Consider the following 26,952-nt stretch of genomic DNA (forward strand, 5'->3'; position numbering starts at 1 on the left):
GAGTGCCCAGCCTCCTCTCCTGGGTGCGCGATTCAATACTTAAATGAGGGGGTCACGCTAAAAAGGAAGTGCTAGAGAAAACTGTGCGTCCCTAGCACTTCCTTGGCATCGAGGGCGCATCGAGGTGGCTGTCAAGCGGGTTGGGAAAACGGACGTTCCATCTACGAGCATCCGTTTTTCTCCTGCTGCCGGCATAGCCGCGCACAAGATACACGGCCTGGACTGTGTATTTGTGTCTATATTGGGCATCCAGAATTTTTTTTTTTATCAAAAACTTTTTTTTTTAAACTAATTTCTGCTTTATTTGGTTGCCCCTACTTACTTTTAGCAGGAATCAAAGAAAGCAAGAATTTTTTTTTCAATGCGCCCTTGAATTTACATGTGATGAGTGCTATTAGCTCCGCGGTGCTTTGGATGCGCTAATCCCCGTATTGGATGGGGGGAGGGGGGGTTAAGGACGCGCAATAAGCAGTGCGTAGCGGCTAGCGCGTGGTCTTGCATCGGCCCCCTCCCTAAGAGCATAGTGCAAGAATGACAGACAGAAGAATTACTACAGTGCCACTGGCTCCTTCCCAGAGATAGCCAGCCCTCAAACCTCCCCGGGGGGGCCTAGGCCTCCCTTAAATGTTCTCCCCCTTTCCTCTGGCAGGAGGAAGGATGTTTACCTCCTGCTGTCTTGCTCCTGCTCATCCCTGCTCCACACTTTGACCTGCAAATGGATAAAGTGTGCAGTGGTGGGGAGCTGGTGTGTTACTGGCAGCAGGAAGTGAATGCCTCTCCTTCCTACCAAGGGTTTGGGTGGCACAGAGAGACCTTGGGGGGGGGGGGGGGTGAGGGTGGAGGGGTGGTTGGGTGGTCTTCCAGGAGCTCCGGGCAGCCTTAGGATGTGTTGGATGAGCAGCAAGGGTGTTATGAAGGGCAGGTGAGCAATCAGCATCCAGCTTGCCTTTTTTTGTGTCAGAGGTGTTACCAAAGAGGTTAGCACTGTGATCCTGTGCTGCAGAGCTGGCACACTGGACTTTTCCTCATCACTGTGCCACCCCAGGATAATGAATTTTCTCGCAACTACATGGCCACGAGAAAGTTAATGCAATTTAGTGCATAGGAGGATATAAGCTTAAAAATGCATTGTCCCTTTTATTTAAATATTTAACATGTGCTTAATTTGTTCTTGAGTGACACAGCAGCAGAAAATTATCTGGTGCACCACCAACTTAATCAGTCATCCTATGCCCCTGGCTAGTAGCTCCACTAAGGTGCAGTGACAGTAATTGTCCTCTAAATCTAAGCTTTTTTTCCCTAATCTTTCCTTTATTTCTGGAACTATGAAGCAGGGGGCTTCAAAAGTTCTGTATTTTTCCTCTGAGATCCAACAGAGAAATGACAGAGAACAAAATAATAATTTTCATTTTTATCTGGAAAAAACAAAAATGAAGTCATTCCATGCAGCTGCCAGCTGGGATAGGCTGGTTGAAAAAGTGCTGAAACCTGATTGGTCCTGCTTCTTCCTTGTCCCCATTTTCAACAGGCTTCACTCTCTGAGTCTGCTTCTTCCAGAGACTTTATTTCATGGAATCAAATCAAATAAGCCAAAAGGAATTTAGATTTTTTTAGGGGACTGCACTTATGTGAAGTATTTATTTATTTATTCATCTTCCCTTTTTTTCTATACCGCCTGACATCAATCTAGGTGGTTTACAAATTTTACATATGTAAAATTTTAAAATAAATAACCTAGAATGCCAATACAAAATAATATAAAACATGATCTGAACCAAACCAAACTGAAAATGGACTCATTTGGATCAAACTTCCCATTCAGATCATCTATATGCACATCCCTACCAGTTTCCATTGTGATTAATTAGGTATTCCCATGGTCAACGCCAAGGTAGCTGTAATCAATCGTGCTTCTTTGTGAGGATAAGGACTCTGATCATTTTACTTACCTACTAGTGAGAGGAGCACCCTCGACTCGTGCTTTAGCTCAGAGGATTTCATTTGGTCCAACTGGAACACCATGCAGTCATACAATCCTTCATCAGGTGCCCTGGTATGAGAAAATACCAGGCTGAGGTTGCTGATGCGCAAGGTGGTGCGGTTGAGATAGTCAGGGTGTTGGTGGGTCTTGTCTTCTCCACCATTCAGGTAAGCAGCGGCCACTTTTAGGCCTTTCTGCCAATACACCCGGTGAGTCTTCAGCGAATCCACCGAAAGCAGATTATAAGAGCAAGGCAACTCAACTTCTTTTCCCACCTTACTTTGCACGTTGACAGTCTTGCCATCGCCTAAGTGGGATTAGAAGGAAGAACAATTCTTTCGTCTAACGAGCGTACAAGTGGGCCCAGTGTTACACGTTTTAAAATGTCCTCCCTGTCTGATTTTCATTCTAGTGCTATTATCAATGGCAGCTTCTGTCTAATTCCAGCAGAGGTCCATTGAAATCCATTAGTTTTGTTTTATTTACAGTTGGTTTATGAGTTTTTCTTCTCCTTCCTAGCCTGCTCTGTCAGTGTCAGTCCTGCGCACCCCTCTTCTAGCAGTCCGTACTGCTGTCTTCCTTTTGCACAATGCCAGAACTACCAAGCGATCTTAGGCAAAGGGGCATGAGTACAGTTACATTTATGAATTAACAACTACTGAGAAAATAAACTGCTTTTTCAGGTAGCATGTTATGTTTCTAAATGTAAGTGGAGACCGAGCCTGCTGGTCAGAGCTGCAGGCCAAGAAGCAGGGAAGTGAGAGTTCAAATCCCACATCTGCCACTAACGTGCTAAGCCACTCTACCTTCCACTACTACAGGTACTTCCTCAGAGCCTGGTTTACTAAAGTCTTTCTCCTGCCTTGTGTCTATGAGAGAAATGCTTCGTAAATCTTAGCTTATAAGCTGTCTGGGGCAGGAAATATCTAGCGTTCCTGAAATGTAACTTGCCTCCAGCTCAGGTTTGGAAAGGTGAATAATTAAATTATGTACCCTCCCCTCCCCCGCCAGATATGTACTGCAATTCACATTTCACTCCCTCCTTTGCATCCGCCTTGCGCTGAAAAAGTGGAAATGAATACAATCCAAAAATTCAGTAGAGATTTTCTTGATGCCTGTATTAATTGCAGTAGTTAAGCGATATTCCCTGCTACGCACCTTCTGCCCCATCCAAGTCCCAAATCTGTCTATTCCCAGTGAGCAATCGGTCCAGCTCCTTCCCAGATTCCCTGCTTGCCACCCATCACTAGCCACGTCCCTTTTGTCTACCTCCTCTGAACCAGAGGGAGAGCTTTGCTGTCTAAGGGGCCAATTTACCTAACTCACGGTCAAACTGTGCTTAGAAGCCCTATGACACCACAGGGAAAAACTTGGAGGGAAGTATTAAACTGTGGTAAGCAAGCAATGCAGTTTAATAAATCCCAGGAGCTCTGGAAACATGGGAGAGTGACCTCCCATCCCACCTTAATTAAAAGGGGTCACAAAGTCAGTATTGTCAAAATCCCTAGGGGTCTAGTGAGTTCCAATCCTTCAGTATGTGTAAAAAGATTTTTTGAAAAGCCCCCTTTGACTCCACCCCCATTCAAAAGCCCCACCTTGCTTACCAAAACCCTCAACTCCCAGAACCCCCTTAAGATTACTTGAAGTCCCTGGGATCTAGCAGGGGAAGGAGAAAAGGAGCATTTGGGGGTCAACTGGTGCCATTTTGAAAAACTGGCACTAGCAGGGCAGGAGAGAATGAGGATTGCTCCAGCCCCCACTGGACTCCAGGGGTTTCAGGTATACAGGGGGGGGGGGGGGACTGGGGGAGGAGGCGGGGATTTTGAATGGTGGCAGGGCCAAGAGGATATGGTGGGGGGAGTTGGGAAAGGGGTCCCACTAGACCCCCAGTGATTTTGACAACATGGCAGTGGGGAAGATTTGTAGTAATCTTACGCCCTTTTAAGACCCAATCATAGGAGCAATCCAAGGTGCATTAACTAAGCGAAGTTCCCAGAGGAACAATAACTTCACTTCTTGAGATAGTTTACTTTACCGGAGTACTCCAACTTGCAAAGGTTTTTTGCATACTGCAGTACTCGCATGAGAATTAGCTGCTTTGCATGTATTTGCATACGACACAGCTCATTATCATTACTGCATTGTGCCGGATCTTTGGGCCAGCAAATAAAGCATATCTTTTTAGCCAGACATTTTAAACAGAGACATATTTTTGACTGAGCTGACTTTTTCTTTATATCTGGTATATTTTGTTTTATGTATTTTTATTTAGATTTTTTAGATTTAGATTTTTATATTCCGCTTTTCTCACTTTTTTCAGCACTTCAAAGCAAATTACATTTTTTTTAGGTACATTCCTATTTTGATCTGATATTGCTGTTGGTTTCGTTGCCAGTTTTATGTTTATGTTAAATTTTATATTTGAGCGGTTAATGTTATATTAATTTATTCTCTGTTTTATCTATTTATAGTGCATATAATATGTTTTGCTGTGATTTTGCTTTGAGGTGCTGGTTGGAGAAGCGGATTATAAATCGAATAAATTTAAATTGAATGATTACTGAAAGTCTTCAAACTCATAACTCGCTGATGATTTAGTCAGCTGGGAGGTATAATGACAATGTTTAGCAGAATTTGAATTAACCTTGCAATACACAGGGCCAAACTGACTACAAATATCACTGTGCATTTATTCGATATAATTGTAAAACTATCAGAAAGGGTGGAAGGAGTTAATGCTCAATCTTGGTGTTTTTGAGGTCAAAGCTGTAGACTGAGGATAACCACGGTTTGCTTGGTTAGTGGTGACCAGTTGGCTCTAAGTCATAAAGAACTAACGGGTCAGCCCTAGTTTTTCAGTTGCTGTTTCAATACTTTTTTTTATACTAAGAATGCATAGAAGTATCAAGCCACGGATGTTCGCTCATTGCTTATCCAGGCTCATAACTTATCAAAAGATAAAGTGCTCCATTATTAGCGGCCTTTCATGTTTATCTACCTCAGAAGGATGAATCAAAGATTTGAATAGGATTACCAGGATTGGAACTTGGAAGTCAAGGGTCTTCACAGATGTTACCATCTTAGGGGCCAATTTACTAAGCTGTGTTAATGCATTAATGCACAGTATTTTCAAATCACATGCGACATTTGTAATTATCAAAAACTTTCTTGTGTTAAACCTTCGTAATGAAGATAAGCATAGGATTCAATCAAGGCCCAATATGATGATATGGCATTAAAATAATTCTAATTTCGTTCTTGTATTTCGGGTATGTATAAGAACAATAACCCCATAAAGGCTGAAAGCACCTTAATCAAATACAGCATTAAAAGTTACTTCTTGAACCTCCACATTAAAGATAATCATAGATTCCAATTAAGATCCAAAAGGCTTCATGGAAGAAGCAAGTCGGAATGCAGTGCCTGAAACTCAAATAGTCTAATTCCATTCTCGGTTCTCTAGGTAGGGTGTGCAGAGCATGAGAAAGCTCTTCCCCTTGTATTCTCAGACCTCATAGCCTTTGGGAGGTTTGGGGAAGAGGGAATGCCCAACAAGGCCTCATGTAATGTTATTATGGAGTAAGCCTGATATTTAGGAAAAGGATTTGACTGAAGGTGACAGTCTTCCAATGAGGGATTACAGTGAGGAGGGAGCTAGGTTTGCCCGAGTGAAACTATGGACTTGTTCACAATGTTCCATGACCACAATGCGGTGGTGGAAACTTTCCCCCATCACTCAACTCATGTTGTCCATATGTCATGGAGCTTGATGGTAACCCTGAATGATTTGAGAGGTTTACTTTGGTTGGGGAGGGGAGAGAGAATCAGAACTGGGATCCAAGAAATGCCTGAACAAATCCAGAACATTGTAAAAGACTCGAGTTTCCTTTGACACAGTACCTGAAGAACTGAAAAGGAAGAGGAACATAAAGAACCACAACTGGAGATCCTTTGTGGATAAGTTCTTGGGTGGCATGAATGCTATCTCTTGTGTTGACATCATCTCCTCGATATCAGATCTGTGAGGAAAGAAATTAAAAGCAAAAAATCAGAGCAATTTGGTCATCTGGATTCTTCTTAAATATGACAAACAAAGGTATGTTCTGTGGATTCACTAATGAGAGGTTCTGTTGTTTTTCAATCAGGAAAATTGCAGTAATTTCAGTACTAAAGCTGGAGAGAGAGAAGTTCAGAGGAAATATAAGGATATACTGCTTTACTGCGATGGGGTTGATGCAGCAGAGGAAGCTAAAACTTGAAACCAAAACTGTGAGTGTTTAAGCATGCTTGGAACAGATATAGAAGGAAGTTGTAAGAACAATGGGGGGAGATTGGGTGAAAGAAATGAAGGCCTGGGTGTTGGTTTAGATGTAAACATTGCATATTCATCTTCCCAAGATGGTAGAGGACCTGAGTGTTGGAGCCAAGACAACTGACTTGGATAAGGAGCAATATCCTGCAGGTGATCAAGCTTGTTCAAATGGCTGCTAGGCGATATCCTCACCAAAATGGAGGTAGATAAGGGCGAGGAAAAAAGACCACAGCTAGACCAATGTAAGCAGTCACGCTTGTGTACCTGACAGGAGCTAAGGAAGTGTACATGGGGTCAACTGGGCAGACTGTGTGAGCCAATTTAATAATTAACAACTCTACATTTGACAGAAGTAGGATGTTAATTTCTAGTGAGGGCCAGGGATATAAGAACATAAGACTTGCCCTACTGGGTCAGACTAAAAGTCCATCAAGCCCAGAATCTTGTTTCCAACAGTGGCCAAGCCAGGTCACAAGTGCCTGGCAGGATCGCAAAGCTTAGATAAGATTCCAAGCTGCTTATCCCAAGAATAAGCAGTGGATTTCTGCAATGCTATCTTTATAATGGTTTATGGGCTTTTCCTCCAGGAACTTGTCCAAACCTTTTTTAAACCCAGCTACACTAACAGCTTTCACTACATGCGCTGAGTAAAAACAATACTTTCTCTTTAGTTTTAAATATATCACCTAGTAACTTCATTGTGTGTCTCCTGGTCTTTGTACTTTTTGGAAGAGTAAACAACTGATTAATGCTTACTTGTTCCATTCCACTCATTATTTTATAGACCTCTATCATATCTCCCCTCAGCCATCTCTTTTCCAAGTTGGACTCCTAACCTCTTTAGCCTTTCTTCATAGGGGAATTGTTCCATCCCCTTTATCATCTTGCTTGCCCTTTTCTGTACCTTTTCTAATTCTGCTACATCTTTGAGATGTGGTGACCAGAACTGCACCCAATACTCAAGATGAGGAGCACCATGGGGCGATACAGAGGCATTGATATTCTCTGATTTATTCTCCATTCCTTTCCCAATAATCCCTAGCAGTCTATTTGCTTTCTTGGCTGCTGTTGCTGCACACTGAGCAGATGATTTCAACGTATTATTAATGATGACACATAGATCCTTTTCCTGAGTGGTGACTCCTTGTGTGGAACCTTACATTTTTTAGCTATAATTTGGGTTACTATTCCCTGAGTGCATCACTTTGTACTTGTCCACTTTAAATTAATATCTTCTGTATCTATGAGGTTGGGCTATTTATGAAGGAAGTGAGGACTAGTGATTATATAATTTAAATTTAATTCAGAACAACACATGGGATGCAAGATTAAAGCCATTGAGCAAATTACAGTTTTGTATTGCATTATGCTGTACTTTACCTAACTGAAATTGGGTACTACTGCTAACACTTTTTTCACCTTTAAGTAATTGTAAGGAGCCTTTGGCTTCCCTAACTAAAAGGAGTGCGCCAAGATTGGGGAGGCTCTGTGTAGAAATTAGTGAGAGAGGTTTGGGTTTTGCTCCCCTATGTGGGAATAGCTGTTTATCATCTCGGGGATTTGTAGTTTGGCTTCTTTTCAGACTAGTTGTGGATTTTTAGTTACTCTTTCAAGGAGGTTGGAGCGCTCTGCCTCCTGCTCTGTAATTTTCCCCTAATTTATGGGAAAGGAGTAAGGAAGCTTTCCCCTTCTGTGGTCAGCCACCTGTTGACTCATCTTTCCAGCCTTTCAGCTCGCTCTGGACTCTTGTAAGTCAGTTTTGAGAATTGCATGCGAGAGCCTGTTCCCCTTGTTCCAGTGGATTGGAGCTGTCCCTGTTTTTGAGGCTGGATTTGGGGTAAGGAAGACCTTGAGTGTGCTATCTCTCCTTTAGAGGACAGACCTGATAGTGACCTGATGCAGAGGAGGGTTGGTTTTGTTTTTTTTGTTAAGTTAATGTCTTTTTGCACTATCTCCTCTATTTTGAGGCAAGGAAGTTTTATTCCACCCTTCCTGCTTCTTGTTTTGATTTTTCCATTTTTTTCGGTTTAAAGACTATTTTTGTTCCAGTGGGCGCTGATGGCCCAGAGTAGCCAGCACTCAGTAAGCAAACCGTTGAGAGAGTGGAGTCTTTCATTCTGAAAGAAAAGGAAGTGTGGAGGAATTCACCTGGAGGAAGGGATCCCATCAAAGGAGACTAAAGCAAGGAAACTACAGGATACACAGTAAAGGTAACAAGAACTTTGTGGCTGCTGTATGGAGAATTAAGATAAGGGAACAGTAAGGTGCCCGCCCGGTGCTGCATAAGGAGTTAAAGAACGAAACGGGAGTCTGGGAGAGTATAAAATCTGGGACTAAGTTCTGATAAATTATTGGGACTGTATTCTAACCACCTTCAGTGGGAAGAGCTGAGAGTAGAAATGGACTCAACAAAATGCAATCTAAAGAATCAAGGTAGCCAAAGGAATTAGATAAAAGAAGGAATTCAGTGTAAATGAAAGTACTTCCAGTAGAGCTGGAGACTTTGCTAAACAAGTGGAGTCACAAGTTTATTAAATCTTTTTGCTTTCTGATTATTTATTTATTGACTTGAACTGAGAAACAAAAAAAGCAGTGTAAATATTATTCAGTCATCAACTATCGGCAAAGAAGCTGGAAGCCACCATTTTTCTCCTGGGTGTTTATTGAATGCAGAGACAGTGGTGATGATGATCAGTGATGTGGAGGGAGGGCTGCTCTTGCAGGCAGCAGGGTATAAGAACTATCGTTCATCCTCACCTTCGAGCCCTGGCATTCAGACATTAAAGCTACCTGGTAGGGGGGAGGGGAAGGAGAGACTGAGAGGCAGCGAAGTCCGTCTCTTTTCTTTTCCCTGTGTGCCCCTCGCGTGCCAGGAAAGGAATCCATCACGCCCAGGGGTCACTTAATCATTGTGCAGTCAGGTACCTGCTACTGGGACATCTACCTTACAAAGGACGGTACATAGACTCCTGAAATGGTTTTCCATACTTGAAGGAGCTGTGTACCCTGAGGCTGCTTTAGTTTGCATTTAACAGTGGCCTGACAATACATCACCTGACAACAGAGGGAAAAAAAAAAAAGTCCCTGAGCATTAACGAACAATAAAAAACTGCTCCAGAAGCCGCTATTCCTCCCATAATGAACCAGTGCCATTGTGAAATAGAGAGGTTTCGTTTAGTGAAAAGATTTTCCCCTAGGTACCTCATAGAAGAGCACCCTTGGCACCCGAGGCCCACAGCTCTCGGCTCATTTTTGTAGTTCCGCAATAGAGTTTCGGGTTTCTAAGGCAATCTTCTGACCCTTACTACCTCATTTCTCCTGGCTGTGCAACCAAACTACAAGCAGAGCTCCGATGCCCCTGTTCTGAGCGGCGAATCTTAAGACCTGTGCGGGGGTTTACCGGCACGTGGACGCGGCAATTTTACAACATACGCACGCGAGTTATAAAATCGGCCGTACGTGCGTACATGTGCACTCATATTGACGCGTGCGGATGCCACCTCACATGCGTAGGTGGGGGGAGGGGGATTTTAGTAGGTACTTGCACCGATGCTATGGCGCTTTTTTCCAGTTCTACCCCAGTACAGGACAGGACTTCCTAAACCCCAGGGCTAACTTGCCTCCCTTTTACCCTATTATACCCGACCCTTAAAACCCCGCTGACTAGCCTAGTTTTTTGGGGTTTTTTTGTTACATGGACTTACACGCCGTCCATAGCAGAAGTAAAGTTACGCGGTAGGGGACCCTGGCACGCGCTTGTGCGAGGAACTAACTTATGCGCGGACTTCATGGTGCAGTCCCAGCCTGCCCACGTCCCCGCCCCCGTATTGTGGAAAAAATGTTATGCGCGTAGCAGAAGTTACGCAAGTCATCGCGTGGTTTTCAAAATCCGCGCAGCGAGTGCCAGGCCGAGTCATGCGTGCATCTCCCAGCGTTGGCGCTCGTAGGGCTTTTGAAATCGACTGACCGGTAAAGTCTGTAAGGATCCCTAAGTTCCCTCCTATAGAATATTTACGTATCCCAACCCATGCAGGAAGGATTTTCCATGTTAGCAAAGATAGGAACTCTCTGGGGAGTTTAAGATTGGTCTGCAGGGCCCAAGCAAGGATATAAAATGCCCAAGGCAAAACCTCAGTTATGCACTCCTCCTCCTCCTCCCCCCCAGTTCCAGGAGCATTCCTCTTCATCTGACTCTCCCTCCCAGCCCTAGGAGCATTCCTCTCCCTCTCTCCTCTCCTCCCCAAGCCCTAGGAGCATTCCTCTCCCCCTCTCTCCTCCTCCCCAAGTCCTTGGAGCATTCCTCTCCCCCTCTCCCCTCCTCCCCAAGTCCTTGGAGCATTCCTCTCCCCCTCTCCCCTCCTCCCCAAGTCCTTGGAGCATTCCTCTTCCCTCCCCCCCCCCCCAAACCCTAGAAGTCTTCCTCTCTCCCTTACCCAGCCCTGAGCTTTCCTCATCTTTTCTTCCCTCCCCCTTCCAACTCCAGGGCATACGGGGGCCGATGTCCCGGTGCATGGATACACGCACGGTTGGACGCGTGTCTTGGATGCGCTAAACTAGCACCGGGTGCAGTAAGGAGATTAGTTCATCCGAAACACGTGCCATAACCGACAGCCCCCAGCACATGTTAACTGCATGTAAATGCGGACATTAGCTATTACCCCCCCCTCCCCCATGCAGTGAAGTGCTGGACACCCAATGCACACTCTTTAGTGTGGCAAATTTAACTCTGGACTGGCAGGTGGCGGAAAGTCAGCTTGCACTCAAAAATACTTTCTCTGTGTTGTGATAAGTGTGAACTCCTCCTTCGTATCATTGTGACGTGTTCATTTACTGCTTTCGGTGGAGAAAAATAATTGTATGTTTTTGGTTCATTAAAAAAAAACAAAACCACCTCTCTTATCACCACATAATTTGGATATCCATAGCATGGGACGCCTAATATTTTGCTGAGGTTGCCAAAGTGAATTATAGCAAAAAAAAAAATAAAAAATGAAGTGGGATGAAAACGGACGCTGGTATTGAGCGCCCTGACGCAATAAACTATTGCGCACTACCCATGCTCAGTTCTCCGCTAGTGCGCCCCTTTTAATGCTGCCTCTCATTTAAATATTGCATCGGAGATGTGGCTGAGCGCGCATTGGGAAGGCGGGAGCCCCACACGAGCGCCCGTTCTCCGCGCCCCTCTCATCGCATCGTCCCCAGGGGTGTGCTGAGAAAGAAGCAGGACGTACGTCCTCCAGCCTCCCGCCACCGCAGGCCAGGTCCTGGGAACACGGGGCCAGCAGTTTCGGCGCTGCCGCTAACCCGAAAGTGAAGCCGGGTTGCGGCATCGCTGAAAGGCACCACCAGAACGAGGGACTTGGGAGGAAGAGGCAGGGAGCGCGTTAGCGAGCTCCCGCTGCTACCGCAAGGCTCGGGCTCCGATCAGTGCTGGCCCCACTCCAGTCGGCCCCCAAAACTACGGTGCTTGGTGTTGGCCTAGTGCAGGGATGACAAACTCCAGTCCTCCAGTGCCACAAACAGGCCAGACGATGCATGGATGCAGGCTCAGACCAACGACTTTGTGATCGGGAATTCAGAATCGCACAGCGGCATAAGACGGGTGAAGTTAAAATGATCAGACACTTCCAACCTAACAGCAAAGGGACTGAGCATGGTCATGGACTTTCTGATTCACTACCAGACACAATTATCATTCTAGGAATGCTTCACCACCCCACCTCCTCACTCCACCATTGTAATGTAGTCTGTGATTCAGGCAATCTCAGCTTTTGCTTTCATCTGCTCATTTTGCAACACCCAAAATCTAAACGAGAAATGTTCTGAGGTAGCACCTTATCTTTTTGTTTATTGACCTCATCAAACGGGATAAGCTCCTCCTGCTGCTGATTGTTACTATTCGGTACTTTTTTTTTCTTTTTTTTTTCTAGGAAGAAAGATGCCGGTGCTCAGACGCAGGGCCGTCCTTGGTGGGGGGAGGGGGGGATTAGGACAACCGGCCCAGTACCCTGCCCCCAAGGTAGCCCCACCCCCCACAACTGGCTGCAGGGTTCAGTGGCAGCGTGATGCCCCCTGCCGGCAGAAGACGAAAGCGTGCAGGGCGTTATACCTTCTGTTGAAAAAGGGAGAGGCGCCACCGGTGCGTTGCTCAGACTTAGATTCAGGAGACTTTTGTCACCACAAAATTTGTACTCAGGCCCCCAAAGTAAAATGTAAAATAATTAAACGATGGGGAAAAAAAAAAAAAAAGGAAAGAATCGCTAATAGTGCTAACAGCAGTAATAAAATTTCAGGGTACAGAATGGTTAATAGTAGGGAGAATTACTAGGGTCTGGTGCTGTCGAATAAGTGGTTTATAAGAATTTTAAATAAATAAATTATCCCTAGCCATGGCCTACAGATCTGAGGCCCCATTCTTTTGGCCAGACTGAACAGATTGGAGCAGGGAAGAGCTGCTCTGCTCCCTAATCCAGCCTCTCTCTCCTGTCATTTCCCAGAGGCTGATGTTGGGGGAGGGGGGGGGGGGGCAAGGTGCTGGTATCGTCAAGTACCAGCAGGAAAAAAAATCCCTGCTATCATGAATCATTTGTGCAGCACTGCCATTTGTTCACAGTGCTGCACAGACACCTAAGAGAGAGTCCCTGCTTCTTGGAGCTCACGGCAAAGACAAGACAGACGAGTCAGATACACACATTAAAAACAAATAAAAGGCTTTGTGTTACAATAGAAACATTTTGTACATTTTAGCTTAACGTTTCTCTTAACTAACCATGTAACTTATTGTACACCTTTTAATTGTGTTTTTATATTTTATTACATTGTAAACCGATGTGATGTTTCCTACAGACCCCGGTATATAAAAGCAAATAAATAAATAAAACAGTGAGGCCGTGATTGGGAAGAACTAAACCGAGTGGGTTATAGGTGGAATAATTGAGGCTGGAGCAATTTTGAGTAAAGGCTGCAGGGAATGAGGCCCCTTAAGAGGGGGTGGGGTGGGCCAGTGAGGGGGAAGGTAGGGGGAACAGAGAGTCAGACTCTTAATTTGCACAGTAGGACCAGCGCCTAAGACCAGGCCACCACTACAAGGACACTTGGAGGCAACAGTAAAAAAAACAAAACAAAACAGTAAATTCCACCCTTAAACCAGCTATGTTAGACAACATAGAACATGACGGCAGATAAAGACCTTAAGACCCATCCAGATCTCCTGCTCGGCTTTATAGCCTCTTCCTGTCCCTCAGAGATGCTCTGTGCACGTCCTATGTTTTCTTGAATTCTGATACAGTCCGTGTCTCCCCCACAGAATGACCTACAGCCATCTGTTAACACCCCTCCCCCCATGCAATACATCGATCGGACATCAGCACTTTAATTGGCAACATTAAAAAGAGAATTGGGTCTACCTGAATCCCATGAGCACCTCCAGGAAAGGCCGGTAAGCCTGAATGAGTGGTTATCCTCTAGCGGCAGCTTCTGGTGCAGAGACGCAGTGAGTGCTCGAGCTCATTCTCTGCTCTCCCTCACCAACAAACTGAGAGTAATCTCAGAGTATACAAGGGGAGTATCACTTCCTCACAACTTCCCCCTTAAAATAACCACCAAAATTAACTATTTCTTCTCTCAGCATTCCTCTTACTTTCAGACAAACAGTTCACCAAGCTCACGGAAAAATTAACTGTACATGTCTTGCTTCTTTCAATTTAATTTTCAGCTTGATCTTCCTTAGCTTGCACAATCGTGTGGGCACCATCAGTGCCATCCAAAATGATGATAAAACAAAAAGAGCCGTTAGATGATCGAGAGGTTAAAGGGGCACTTAGAGAAGATAAGGCCATCACGGAAAGATTAAATGATTTCTTTGCTTCGGTGTTTACTGAAGAGGATGTTGGGGAGGTACCCGTAATGGAGAAGGTTTTCATGGGTAATGATTCAGATGGACTGAATCAAATCACGGTGAACCTAGAAGATGTGGTAGGCCTGATTGACAAACTGAAGAGTAGTAAATCACCCGGACCGGATGGTATACACCCCAGAGTTCTGAAGGAACTAAAAAATGAAATTTCAGACCTATTAGTAAAGATTTGTAACTTATCATTAAAATCATCCATTGTACCTGAAGACTGGAGGATAGCAAATGTAACCCAATATTTAAAAAGGGCTCCAGGGGCGATCCGGGAAACTACAGACCGGTTAGCCTGACTTCAGTGCCAGGAAAAATAGTGGAAAGTGTTCTAAACATCAAAATCACAGAACATAGAGAAAGACATGGTTTAATGGAACAAAGTCAGCATGGCTTTACCCAGGGCAAGTCTTGCCTCACAAATCTGCTTCACTTTTTTGAAGGAGTTAATAAACATGTGGATAAAGGTGAACCAGTAGATATAGTATATTTGGATTTTCAGAAGGCGTTTGACAAAGTTCCTCATGAGAGGCTTCTAGGAAAAGTAAAAAGTCATGGGATAGGTGGCGATGTCCTTTCGTGGATTGCAAACTGGCTAAAAGACAGGAAACAGAGAGTAGGATTAAATGGACAATTTTCTCAGTGGAAGGGAGTGGACAGTAGAGTGCCTCAGGGATCTGTATTGGGATCCTTACTTTTCAATATATTTATAAATGATCTAGAAAGAAATACGACGAGTGAGATAATCAAATTTGCAGATGACACAAAATTGTTCAGAGTAGTTAAATCACAAGCAGATTGTGATAAATTGCAGGAAGACCTTGTGAGATTGGAAAATTGGGCATCCAAATGGCAGATGAAATTTAATGTGGATAAGTGCAAGGTGATGCATATAGGGAAAAATAACCCATGCTATAATTACACAATGTTGGGTTCCATATTAGGTGCTACAACCCAAGAAAGAGATCTAGGTGTCATAGTGGATAACACATTGAAATCGTCCGTGCAGTGTGCTGCGGCAGTCAAAAAAGCAAACAGAATGTTGGGAATTATTAGAAAGGGAATGGTGAATAAAACGGAAAATGTCATAATGCCTCTGTATCGCTCCATGGTGAGATCGCACCTTGAATACTGTGTACAATTCTGGTCGCCGCATCTCAAAGATATAATTGCGATGGAGAAGGTACAGAGAAGGGCTACCAAAATGATAAGGGGAATGGAACAACTTCCCTATGAGGAAAGACTAAAGAGGTTAGGACTTTTCAGCTTGGAGAAGAGACGACTGAGGGGGGATATGATAGAGGTGTTTAAAATCATGAGAGGTCTAGAACGGGTAGATGTGAATCGGTTATTTACTCTTTCGGATGGTAGAAAGACTAGGGGACACTCCATGAAGTTAGCATGGGGCACATTTAAAACTAATCGGAGAAAGTTCTTTTTTACTCAATGCACAATTAAACTCTGGAATTTGTTGCCAGAGGATGTGGTTAGTGCAGTTAGTGTAGCTGTGTTTAAAAAAGGATCGGATAAGTTCTTGGAGGAGAAGTCCATTACCTGCTATTAAGTTCACTTAGAGAATAGCCACTGCCATTAGCAATGGTAACATGGAATAGACTTAGTTTTTGGGTACTTGCCAGGTTCTTATGGCCTGGATTGGCCACTGTTGGAAACAGGATGCTGGGCTTGATGGACCCTCGGTCTGACCCAGTATGGCATTTTCTTATGTTCTTATGTATCCTTCTAAGTGAAGTTGCTAATATATCCCATGTCGTCCTGTGGTTTCGGTCTGGTCGTGCATTGCTGACACCTGTGACCAAAACACATTGGAATAAAAATAAAAAAAAAATAAAAAAAACCAAGCTTCTGACCCGACCAGGGCTGGGGGAAGCACTAGGCAGGCTAGGTGGGCCACCCAGAGTGTCCGAGTCTGGGAACAGTGATGGCACGGCTTCTCCTCCTTCCTGCCCGCTCAGTCTGGAAGAGGAAGCGGTGGGTCCACGCGGGCGGGAAGAAGGAGAGACCATGTGGCTGTGGACAGAAGCAGGAGGAAAGCAGCGCATCTCTCCCCGTCGCAGGGACACATAGCATCAGCCCCTCCATCCCGCGCGGGGTTCAAGCGAACAAGGAGGCGCCATAGAAGCTCCAACAACATGCTCCCCAGTTGGGATCTGTTTGTACAGTGGTCCCTTGACTTACGCACTCAATTGGTTCCAGAGGGCTGGTTGCAACTCAAGCTGGATTTAAGTCAAGACTATTTTTCCCATAGGAAATAATGGAAATACCCATAATGCGTTCCAAACCTCCCAAAAGCACCCCTTACCTAACCATTTCTATAATAAAAAAATAGTTGTATGATGTCTGTAATTACCAGAAACACCAATAATTTCCTAGTGTACTCACCTAAAAGTTATAAAATGTGCCTGGCCTACCAGAAACAACAATTTTGCCTCCTCCACCAGTTCCTTTATGATCTCTGCATATGGACTCTCTACCTGGGTAACATCAAGCTGGGTTGAGAAGATCATCAAATCTTCACAAGAGAGCACTGTTCTGTTTGTATGCCACACTCTGCATGTCAAAGTGGCCTCTAACCGCTACACTAATACCTACACCTCACCTCGAGTAACTAGGTGGGCCTCATATAGGGGTATAAGCACCTACCTAGTATGAGGGCCTTATGGATAGGTGCACTCTCTCTCTCTCTCTCTCTCTCTCAGTGATCTATGGCAGTTTGGCTTTTTCTGTTTTACTAACAGTAGGTGTAATGGTGTTTTAGGGCCTGGTGTTATAATTTGCAGTGTTGCCTTTTCATAAGTAGAGTTGTTAGTGTTTGAGTGCGGGCAGTTATTGCAGTTTTGGCATGGGAGAGCTACTATACTGAAATTGCAATTTAGTTTGCATGTGGCTTTCTGAGAGCTAAGCCCATACCAAATGCACATTACCGTAGCCCTAATACGAATTCCAAGGGTCTTTTTTTTTACTTTTTTAAAAGTTTTTTAAAAATTATCATTTTATGTATGATCTTTCAAAATATTGCAAAGAACAAGCTTTGCACAGAAACTTCAGAGAGATTTAACAAAGTAACACAAAAAGGAAAACAATTCACATTATGCAAATCAGACAATGCTGTATTATAGAGCTTCCGACCAAGGGGGCTGGGGGAGGTGGAAAGCTAGGAGAAGATAAAATAAAAGAAACTACCACGAGGACAGGCAATAACATGAATCCCCAAGCCCGGCGCAAAGGACAGCTGGCTCTTAACGTATAGAGGCACCGGAGAAGCTGCCAGCTTCCTCCTATCAATAAACAGTCTGAGCTGTTCAGGACCAGAGAAAGTAGAGCATTCATTCCTAAATCTGAGGACGCATTGGCAAGGATAGCCGAGTAGGGACGAAGCCCCAAAGCCTGAACCTCTGGATGCAGAACTAACAAAAAGCCCACTGACTGATTTTTAAAGTAACATTTCATTATAGAGGAAACATCATGATCGCTGAAAAGGGAAATGAATGCGGCCGGACCCTCCAGTCCGCCACTAAATATCCCTAGTTCTGGTTCCTTTGCCTAAACCACTTTAGAGCTATCCATCCCCCTCGCCCTCCTCCCCCCTGCGGAGAGCTGGGATTGGTTACTCAGGCCCTTTATGACCAGCCATTTTGTGGTTTAGGGTGTAGCTGGTTTCATTTTAGAGCAGACACCAGAGAAGCAAGATGTAGAGTTTTTTCCTCCTCGCTGGGGTCTCTTGCCTCATCAGGTTTCCCCTTTTTTTTGTAAGGGATTGGCCTCTGTGCATAACCTGCCAGAAGATCCCTAAGTATTTAGTTCAGTAATATAGATTTTTGCCAGATTTCCATTTGGGGCAAAAGGGTTCTCAATGCCAGAAGACTGAAGACCTGTGCACACTACTCTACTCCTTAGGTGGGGAAGACCGGTGACAGATCTCTCTGAGTGAGAGTTTTGATAACTGAAATGTGTCCTGTTTTTTTTCAAGTAGGACAATACACTTTTTTCTTGTGAAGAGATTTTAAGCCTGGCTGGATCAACAGGTTCCCACCCCAAGACTCAACCCCAAGGAGTCACCCTTTCAGATCCAGTTAATAGAGTCAAGGAAAAGCGAGGAGACCCCATCCGGATCTCCACCAATCTGGGACCAGGACACAGGGCTGGATGTTCGGGAAGACACTGGATTGTATGGTAGGATTTTTCCTAGGCTAGCAGGGGACCCCTGACCTAGAATCCCAGATAGGCCACTGGGAGAGATTTGAGTGCACAGTTTACACCACCATGGGAAGTTCAACCAGTGAGCTGGAAGGAAAGGACCCCTACCCACAGCGAAACACTCTTATCTGTAAAGACATCTGTAACTGCACAAGTACTTAAAGAATGGACTTTTATTTGCCTTAAACCAATCAGTAAATTATTATTTAGCTCCGAGCATCTGGTCCTATTTGGTTATTCACAGCATCTCCCTCCAGAGGATGCCATAGCTACAAATACACACAAGGGACATACTAAAGTTTCATTGTCTGGGTCACAGGCGAGAGTTCCCCCCCCCCCCCCCCCCAGAAAGAATCCCCCACCCAGGGATCAAGAGTCGAGCTGGGAAGGAGTCAGCTAGCCAGAGCAGCCCCGGAGGTTATAAATGGGATTGTGTGCCCTTAGGATTAAACACCCCAGGTAAGGGTTACACTAACAATGTTGCCCTTTCAGTTACTTCCATAGAAGTAGATTCCAGAAATCAAGTCAGATTAGACATGTTCAAAGAGACCTGAGAGGCCTCACGATGGCTAGGATTTCTCCTAAAAGGAAGAAAACACAACTTGACTCTAAAGGAAGATGAGGAACATCCACAAAAAAATTCCTAAGAGTCATGTAAACCGATGTGATTTGATCTGTATCATGAATGTCGGTATAGAAAAGCTCTAAATAAATAAATAAATACATTTTGTCCATAACCTTTGGAAAATTAGTACAATGCAGCTTGAGAGGCCTTGAACGATTCTCTAACAGTTCTGCAAAGCGAGCAAGAAAGCTGCGTTCTTGAATCATCATTGTGGCATTTACAGCCTTCGCTTTTTTGAACAGCAGTTTCCAGTAAGCAATTTTTTTCTGAATGTTCAGAAAAATGATGATTTTGAGCAAGAGACTCCAACTCCAAAGACAGGGAGTCCACTTTAGGATAACATTCAGAGAAAGATGAAGGGAGGCTGGCAGTTAAATCCCATTGTGCTTCGAGAGTCATGACGGCTGGTTTAGGGGGAAGAAAAAATCTCGGAACCCTTGCTGACCCACCAACTGCCCGCACAACCTCCAAAATCATTCCCTGTAACGAGGAACTTCGCCGCTGGTGGACAGTCAAATTGGGATACTGCTTACTCCAAAGGACCTAAGTCTTAAGCTTCTTCCTCGCAGCTCTCTCCTGTCATGGCTGGACTTCTGACACCTGCGTTTCCCTTCACCGAGGCGCTTCCAATGATCTCATCATGTTGCATGCTGGAAACAATGGTGGGGCCTCGAGCATGCTCACCAGAGGGCAAACAGTCCACAGGGCTCAATGATGTTTCTTCTCCTGTCAAGGAAGGATCTCTTCCTCCCGCCTTGGCAAGGGGGCTAAGAGCCCAAACCATTTCTGGGTTGGGAGATGCACTCTAAGAAGGTCAATTGCCTCATAGGGAGAGAGGGGTCTGGAGGGAATACCTGCACTCAATCCTTTCTCTTTGAAGGCATGGAAACACATTTAAGAGGCAAAAGACAAGAAAGAAACCCAGAGGCAAATGGAGTGGTAACAGCTCATGCCGCCATCTTGACTCCTCCCCCCTAAAAACAGACTCTAGCACCCTGCAGAGCAATGTTTGCACAGCCCTGTGCACTCTACTTGAGCTCTCTCTTGGGAGGAAGAACACTCCAGAACACCAACTCCTTTATAGCGACCCTAGGCAGGATTACATATTTAAGGAGACACAACCAACCAAAGAAGCTAACAAAGAATAAGATGGCTAAGCATATATATATATATATATATATACTAGCAACTGTACCGTTCTACGCCCGGGCAGCGAGCCTTTTTATTGGCACATCTGCTCTTATATGGAAGCGTTAGCTGAAAAGGAAAAACTAACACTAACAAAACACTAAAATGGTTCGAGTCATACTTAAACAATAGATGTTTTCAGGTACAAATAAAAAATGCACTTTCAGACAAAGTCAAACTGCAAACTGGTGTCCCACAGGGATCAGCCCTATCTGCAACACTCTTTAACATCTACCTCCTCCCAGTATGTCATTTACTAGCAGGACTGGGAATCATACATTACATTTACGCAGATGATATACAATTACTGTTACCCATTCCAAACACCATCAAAGAAACAATGAAACTAGCCAATATGTACCTAGAAATAATCAAACAGCTCCTAAACCAGATGGAACTGGTAATAAACACTGACAAAACTGAATTCTTACACCTAGAACGTAAAAACACACAGCACACACAACCGACATTCACAATCAAAAATATTCAAACCACCGAGTTAGCAACAAAAGTTAGGAATCTAGGAGTAATAATTGACCCTGAGCTAAACATGAAACAACACATCTCACAGAAAATAAAAGAAGATTATGCAAAACTAATGATCCTAAGAAGACTAAAACCTCTATTAACGATTAACAATTTTTGCACAGTTCTACAAGTAAAGATATTCGCTAGCACAGATTATTGTAACTCCCTGCTGTTAGGACTACTTCAATCTACAATTCGGCCTCTGCAAATATTGCAAAATTCCACTGCTAGAGTTTTTACAGGCAAAAAAAGTGACCATATTACAGGAACACTTGCTGAACTCCACTGGCTTCCAATTGAATAAAGAATACAATATAAAGCACTTTGTATAATCCATAAACTAGTCCACGATGAAAAAGCCGACTGGCTTAACACGGCACTGCGCGTGCAGGTACCACAAAGAAACCTGAGATCTGCAAATAAAGCTCTACTAACTGTCTCCTCTGTCAAATCAGCACATCTCACGCAAGTAAGGGAAAGAGCACTGTCACTGGCTGGTCCCGTGACTATGGAATACCATACCACTCGAAATAAGACTGCAGACAAATCTGAAATTATTGAAAACTAATCTGAAAACCTGGCTTTTTAAACAAGCATTTTATAAAGATAAAGAAAAGGAGAAAAATAGTTGAGCAATAAGGATGCACCAAGCTAGAAGTTATTAGTAACCTACATAAGCATATTAATGTTAAAATCAAACTGCCTAACTTGTTCCTAACAATCAGGTTTAATTTACACACTTAGTTTATTATTTTACATTGTTACCGTACTATGATGGCACACGAGTAATTTGTAATCTATACCACCCATATTTCTCTTTATCGTGCCCTTCTGTAAACCGTTGTGATGGTATTTAACTTAACGACGGTATAGAAAAGTTTTTAAATAAATAAATAAATAAATTGTTTTCACCCAGGGCAAGGGACATGGAGGCACATTTGTTGAAGCCAGGGCTGGCAAAGTTTATTTACCAAGCTCTCTCTCGCACTCCCCCACACCCCCTCTCCTCTCTCACACATTCTCTCTCACCAGCATCCCCCCACCCACCCTCTCTTATCTCCCATGCTCTCTCTCACACCCTCCCCATCCCCCTCTTACCAACCATGCTCTCTGTCACCTCCTCTCTCACACACACATTATCTCTCACCAGCATCCCCCCCCATGCTCTCTCTCACACCCTCCTGCTCTCTCTCACCCTCCCCTCCCCGACACATTCTCTCTCACCGGCATGCCGAGGGACCCGTGCCATTTGTGGCGAAGATGAAGGCCTGGCGCGCCTTCCGCAGCACACGGGGGCCTTCCATTTTTGCCTTGAGCAGAAAATAGCAGCGGAGACCCCGGCATGCCGCGAAAGGAGTGCGTCCCGTGGCACACGCTCCGTTCGGGGCGAATATGTAGGCCCAGGCGTGCTGATTGCGGCACACGGGGGGCCTTCCCTTTTCACCGCGAATGGCACCTGGGCCTTCATCTTCGCCGCGAACAGAGCGTGTGCTGCGGGACGCGTTCCGTTCGCGGCATGCCGGGGTCTCCGCTGCTATTTTCTGCCTGTCCCGCGATGGCTGCTGACCTTCCGGTTTTGAATAGTCTTCTGGCGAGGGAGGAAATCGGCGAGGTGAGGGAGGAAATCTGCGGGAAGGAGGAATTCTGCGCAAAATCTGCATTCCGCAGTAGCGCTGAATTCCCCCAGGAGTACCTCTTGTGCTGGTGTTGTGACATGGCCGCTGTACGGCGTGTTTGAGCCTCCAAGGCCGCCAGGGATCCGCCTGCGCCATCTATCGGCGGGCTGGGGAACATGCGCGAGCACTGACTGACACACTACCAAGCCCGATATATTATGGATATATATATAATATATATATATATATATATATATATCTATATATATATATATATATATATATATATATATATAGATATATATATATATATATATATATATATATATATATCTGTAAGGAAGCAAACAAGTTCCCACCTTCTGACAATTCATGTGGCAAAATAGCAAAGAGAGACCAGAGAAAGGGGACCAAGCACAGCCCATTCATGCAGTATTAAAAGAGCCTTAAATCTGGAGAGTACATACTTCACACTGCTGCAGATTTTAACCATTTATAACCAAATCTAACCATACCAACCTAAACACATAGTTAACTGCACAAAAGCCATAAAACTCTCTCCCTCAAACCCCTATCCAAGCCTGTCTGGGCAGCCTCCTAGGTTTGCACGACAGGAAAAAAACCCCAGCCATGGTGAAACTACCCATAGGCTGAAGGAGACTCTGAGGCCCGGGAGTACAACTGCCAGATTTAACCCACATTTTACCTGTAAACCTCTCCCTCTGTCGCCTACCTCACCTCTGCTAGCCCTCAGTGATGATAATTCCCTTCAAAGACCCAGTCTTCTTGTCCCAAAAGGGTCCTGTGAAACTTAACAAAATGGACACCAGAACCATACCCAGAAAAACCTCTACCCCGCATAATCTTAACTAACTAGATGGCTCTGGGTCCCTTACCATCAGGACTAGTAACAGCATAGTGGGATTTTCCATTCCTTTTTCAGTCTCTCCACTGAGCTGACTGTGATTGACTATCCCAAAGGCATAAGGTGGAGCTAAAGGAATAGAGAGTGTGGTCAGTTTGAGTTGGCTCTTAAAGAGTACAGAGCTATTTTTTTCTTTTCACCCTGCTGAGTGTGGGCCTATTAACCTGACTTGGTATTTTCTTCTAGCGTTTGGGGAGATTCCTTATCAGTACACTCCCTGTCTGAGAGGGTCTGCTCCACTTTTGAAGTTTTCCTTCTCATTCCGGGGAATACCCTGTATCTTTTGTAAAGGGGTGCCCCCCCCCCCCCCCTCATCCTGAGGGCAGGGTCTGGAGACCTGTGAGCTAATCCTTTTACTCCCTAGAGCAGTGGTTGTCAACCAGTGTGCCACCAAGGGGTGGAAGGTGTGACACAAAAAATTTGACATAGCAAGCCTATGCTTTCCATAAACAGCCACAGGTGCATGCTGCTTGAGAAGGGTGCAGAGTAAGGAGCTCCCTCTACCCCCTCCCCCGGCTTCTTAGAGTTTACATTTTTCTCTGTCTGCTTGTTTATAATTTGTGGTCTTTTATTCTGTATCAGGTAAGGGTCAGTCTGCATTCTGCACGTTTGACAGAGGTGAGGGATTCTGTTAACCAGGAAGTAGTTTCTGTGTAGGAATCTAGAGCAGTCCGGCTTTCTTTGCTTTTCCAATAGTAGTAAGTGTACTGGTTTCTATATTTGCAGTCTTGCTTTTTCACAGGTAAGGTTGCTGCTGTTCAAGTCCTGGGTGTTAGTGCTCTTATGGTATGACTGCTGTGCTATATAATGTCTAAATGTCTTTTTAGCAGGTTTTCATGCTATTTCACAGAGTGGTTGGCATGGAAGGGATTTTGAAGTACTATTAATAAGGGGATATCAGAATTTGAATATTTCTTTTGTATGGTGAGTTGAAAGGGGAAATTTCCTGACCCTGCTCTGTATAAACTCCAGAAGAGGTAAAAACTTTCTGAGATTGACAGTGAAATGCATGAGAGTTTGTCTTTATCGAAAAACGTGTGCTGTATGTGCATATCTGTCCTAGATTTCACAATAACATTTAATAATAATATTTTATAAGCAGTTATTGAAAGTAAATAATAGGTTCTCTTTCTCCTGCATCATTTTCAACAATAAAATATCTAGCATTGTTTTTTTTAGTATAATTGTTAAATGTAGTAAGCAATGTATCACGCATGTGAGCTTCGTCTGTCAGGTGTGTCATGACGGAAAAAAGGTTGAGAACCACTGCCCTAGAGGATGCCACACCAGTGACGGCACCACCCAGCGTGGGATCTTTTTGGACTTTGCCTCCTTTTGGTTAGTGTGGAGGGTTTTTTTTTCCCCCACTCCCTCCTCACAACTTGGAGTAAGAAGACAGAGAATTTGTTCAGTACTGGAAACATCAGGCTTTTCTCCCCGAGCAGGCACGCAGAACTGGAAGACAGACCGGAGTGAAACGTCACGTTCTGAAGGCTCCCGACCAGATCTCCGCTCCAAAGGGACCAGGACACGGGCTCTGGGCAAAAGGCAGAACTTTGGACTCAGGTAGGATCATTTCAAGATTTGGGGTTTCCTCCCTAGGATTCCCCTGCTTGACTGGGGCTGTTTGCATCAGGATGAGGAGACAGTGGCTAGAGAGATGGTCGCAAGCAGAGAAACAATCTGAACGGTTCACATGCACACTTTCATCTGTGGAAGGTTTGTGGGACGGTGATTTACGTTTTGGAAACTATCGGTAAACGTTATTTGAGAGTCCAGCCTGTGTCCAGCCTGTCTGGCCCTGAGGAGGATTCCATGTCAGAGAGATAATGCACATAAGGAGAAACAGTCAATCACCTGGGCCACAGAGGTTTTCCATTCCCCCTGTAGCAAGGACTCCCCCAAAGAGTAGCCCCCAAAGAAAAAAGTACTTTTATGGCCCTAGAGGAAACAGCAATCCCCCTCACCCCCAACAAAGGGTTTCAAAACTAAGAAAGTAATAGTACAAGCCAACCAGTTTGAAAATAGTGAGCCACAGTAACGGTAAATTCCTGAAAAGGCCTATATAAAACAAACATCCAGGCAACAGAGAAATAAACAATGCTCTTTATTGCCTTGACATCTGGAGGGGGGAGGGGGGGAGTGACCATATCTGACTGGGCTTCCTTCACCAAAGCCTGTCTCTCCTCGTCAGTGAAATGATCCTCTGACGTTTTCTTCCCCTGTGCACTTAGGTTTAGCGTCATGATCAGGCCATATATCTAACATACATCTTTTAGTATTCTCTTTGGCCATCTTAAGAAGCAATTTGAGGGCGAATAATTGCACTGAAATTATAGTTTAAGAACATAAGAACATGCCATATTGGGTTAGACCAAGGGTCCATCAAGCCCAGCATCCTGTTTCCAACAGTGGCCAATCCAGGCCATAAGTACCTGGCAAGTACCCAAACACTAAGTCTATTTCATGTAACCATTGCTAATGGCAGTGGCTATTCTCTAAGTCAACTCATTTATTTATTTATTTATTTATTTATTTATTTATTTAAAACTCTTCTATACCGTCGTTAAGTTAAATACCATCACAACGGTTTACAAAAGGCATGATAATGAGATGTGAGTGGTATAGATTAGAAATTAATCATGTGCCATCATAGACGGTTACAATATAATATAATAGACTATGTGAGTGAGTTAAGCTTGTTTGTCAGGTAAATATTAGTTGGCTTGAATTTAGTATTAAAATGTGTTTGTGGGTTAAGATAACCTCTGGCTTGGTGCGTCCTTATAGCTCAACTGTTTTTCTTCTTCTCTTTATAGAAAGCTTGTTTGAAGAGCCAGGTTTTCAGATTGGATTTGAATAATTTCAGATTTCTCTGCAGCCTTATTTCGAGTGGCATGGTGTTCCATAGCACTGGGACCAGCCAGTGATAGTGCTCTCTCCCTTACTTGCGTGAGGCGTGCTGATTTGACAGAGGGGACAGTTAGTAGAGCCTTATTAGCAGATCGCAGGTTTCTTTGGGGGACGTGTAGGCGTAGTGCAGTGTTAAGCCAGTCGGCTTTTTCATCGTGGATAAGTTTATGGAATATACATAGGGCCTTATATTGTATTCTTTGTTCAATTGGAAGCCAGTGGAGCTCGGCAAGTGTTCCTGTTATGTGGTCACTCTTTTTTTTCCAGTCAGGATTCTAGCGGCGGAATTCTGCATTATTTGTAATGGCCGAATCGTGGATTGTGGTAACCCTAAAGCAAGGAGTTATAGTAATCTGTGCTTGCGAAAATCATTGCCTGAAGGACTGTGTGAAAATTGTTTAGTGTTAGCAAAGGCTTTAGTCTTCTCAGGATCAATAGTTTTGCGTATCCTTCTTTTATTTTTTGTGAGACGTGTTGTTTCATGTTTAGCTCAGGGTCTATTATTACTCCTAGATTCCGTACTTTTAATGCTAACTCAACGGCTTTAATATTTTTTATTGTGACAGTAGGTTGTGTATGGTGTGTATTTTTACGTTCAAGGTGTAAGAATTCAGTTTTGTCGATGTTTATTACCAGTTCCATCTGGTTTAGGAGCTGTTTGATTATTTCAAGATACATATTAGCTAGTTTCATTGTTTCTTCGATGGTGTTTACAATGGGTAACAGCAGGTAATGGACTTCTCCTC

General features: G+C 44.2%; 1 protein-coding gene across 2 annotated transcripts in view; it reads right to left on the minus strand.

The window, feature by feature from the left end:
• Positions 1 to 26,952, minus strand: part of CD80 (CD80 molecule) — a 51,001-nt gene that overhangs the window by 17,752 nt on the left and 6,297 nt on the right. The window contains exons 1-3 of one of the 2 annotated variants that reach the window (XM_029579308.1): positions 13,700 to 13,816; positions 5,882 to 6,000; positions 1,950 to 2,288 (exon numbers count right to left, since the gene is read on the minus strand). In XM_029579308.1, the coding sequence (XP_029435168.1) occupies positions 1,950 to 2,288; positions 5,882 to 6,000; positions 13,700 to 13,710 (469 nt within the window). In that variant the 5' untranslated portion in view covers positions 13,711 to 13,816. Of the gene's footprint in view, positions 1 to 1,949; positions 2,289 to 5,881; positions 6,001 to 13,699; positions 13,817 to 26,952 lie in introns of those variants that run through there. The other variant, XM_029579306.1, reaches the window with a different exon arrangement.

Source organism: Rhinatrema bivittatum, chromosome 15, assembly GCF_901001135.1.
Source record: "Rhinatrema bivittatum chromosome 15, aRhiBiv1.1, whole genome shotgun sequence".
NCBI classification, from domain to species: Eukaryota; Metazoa; Chordata; class Amphibia; order Gymnophiona; family Rhinatrematidae; genus Rhinatrema; species Rhinatrema bivittatum.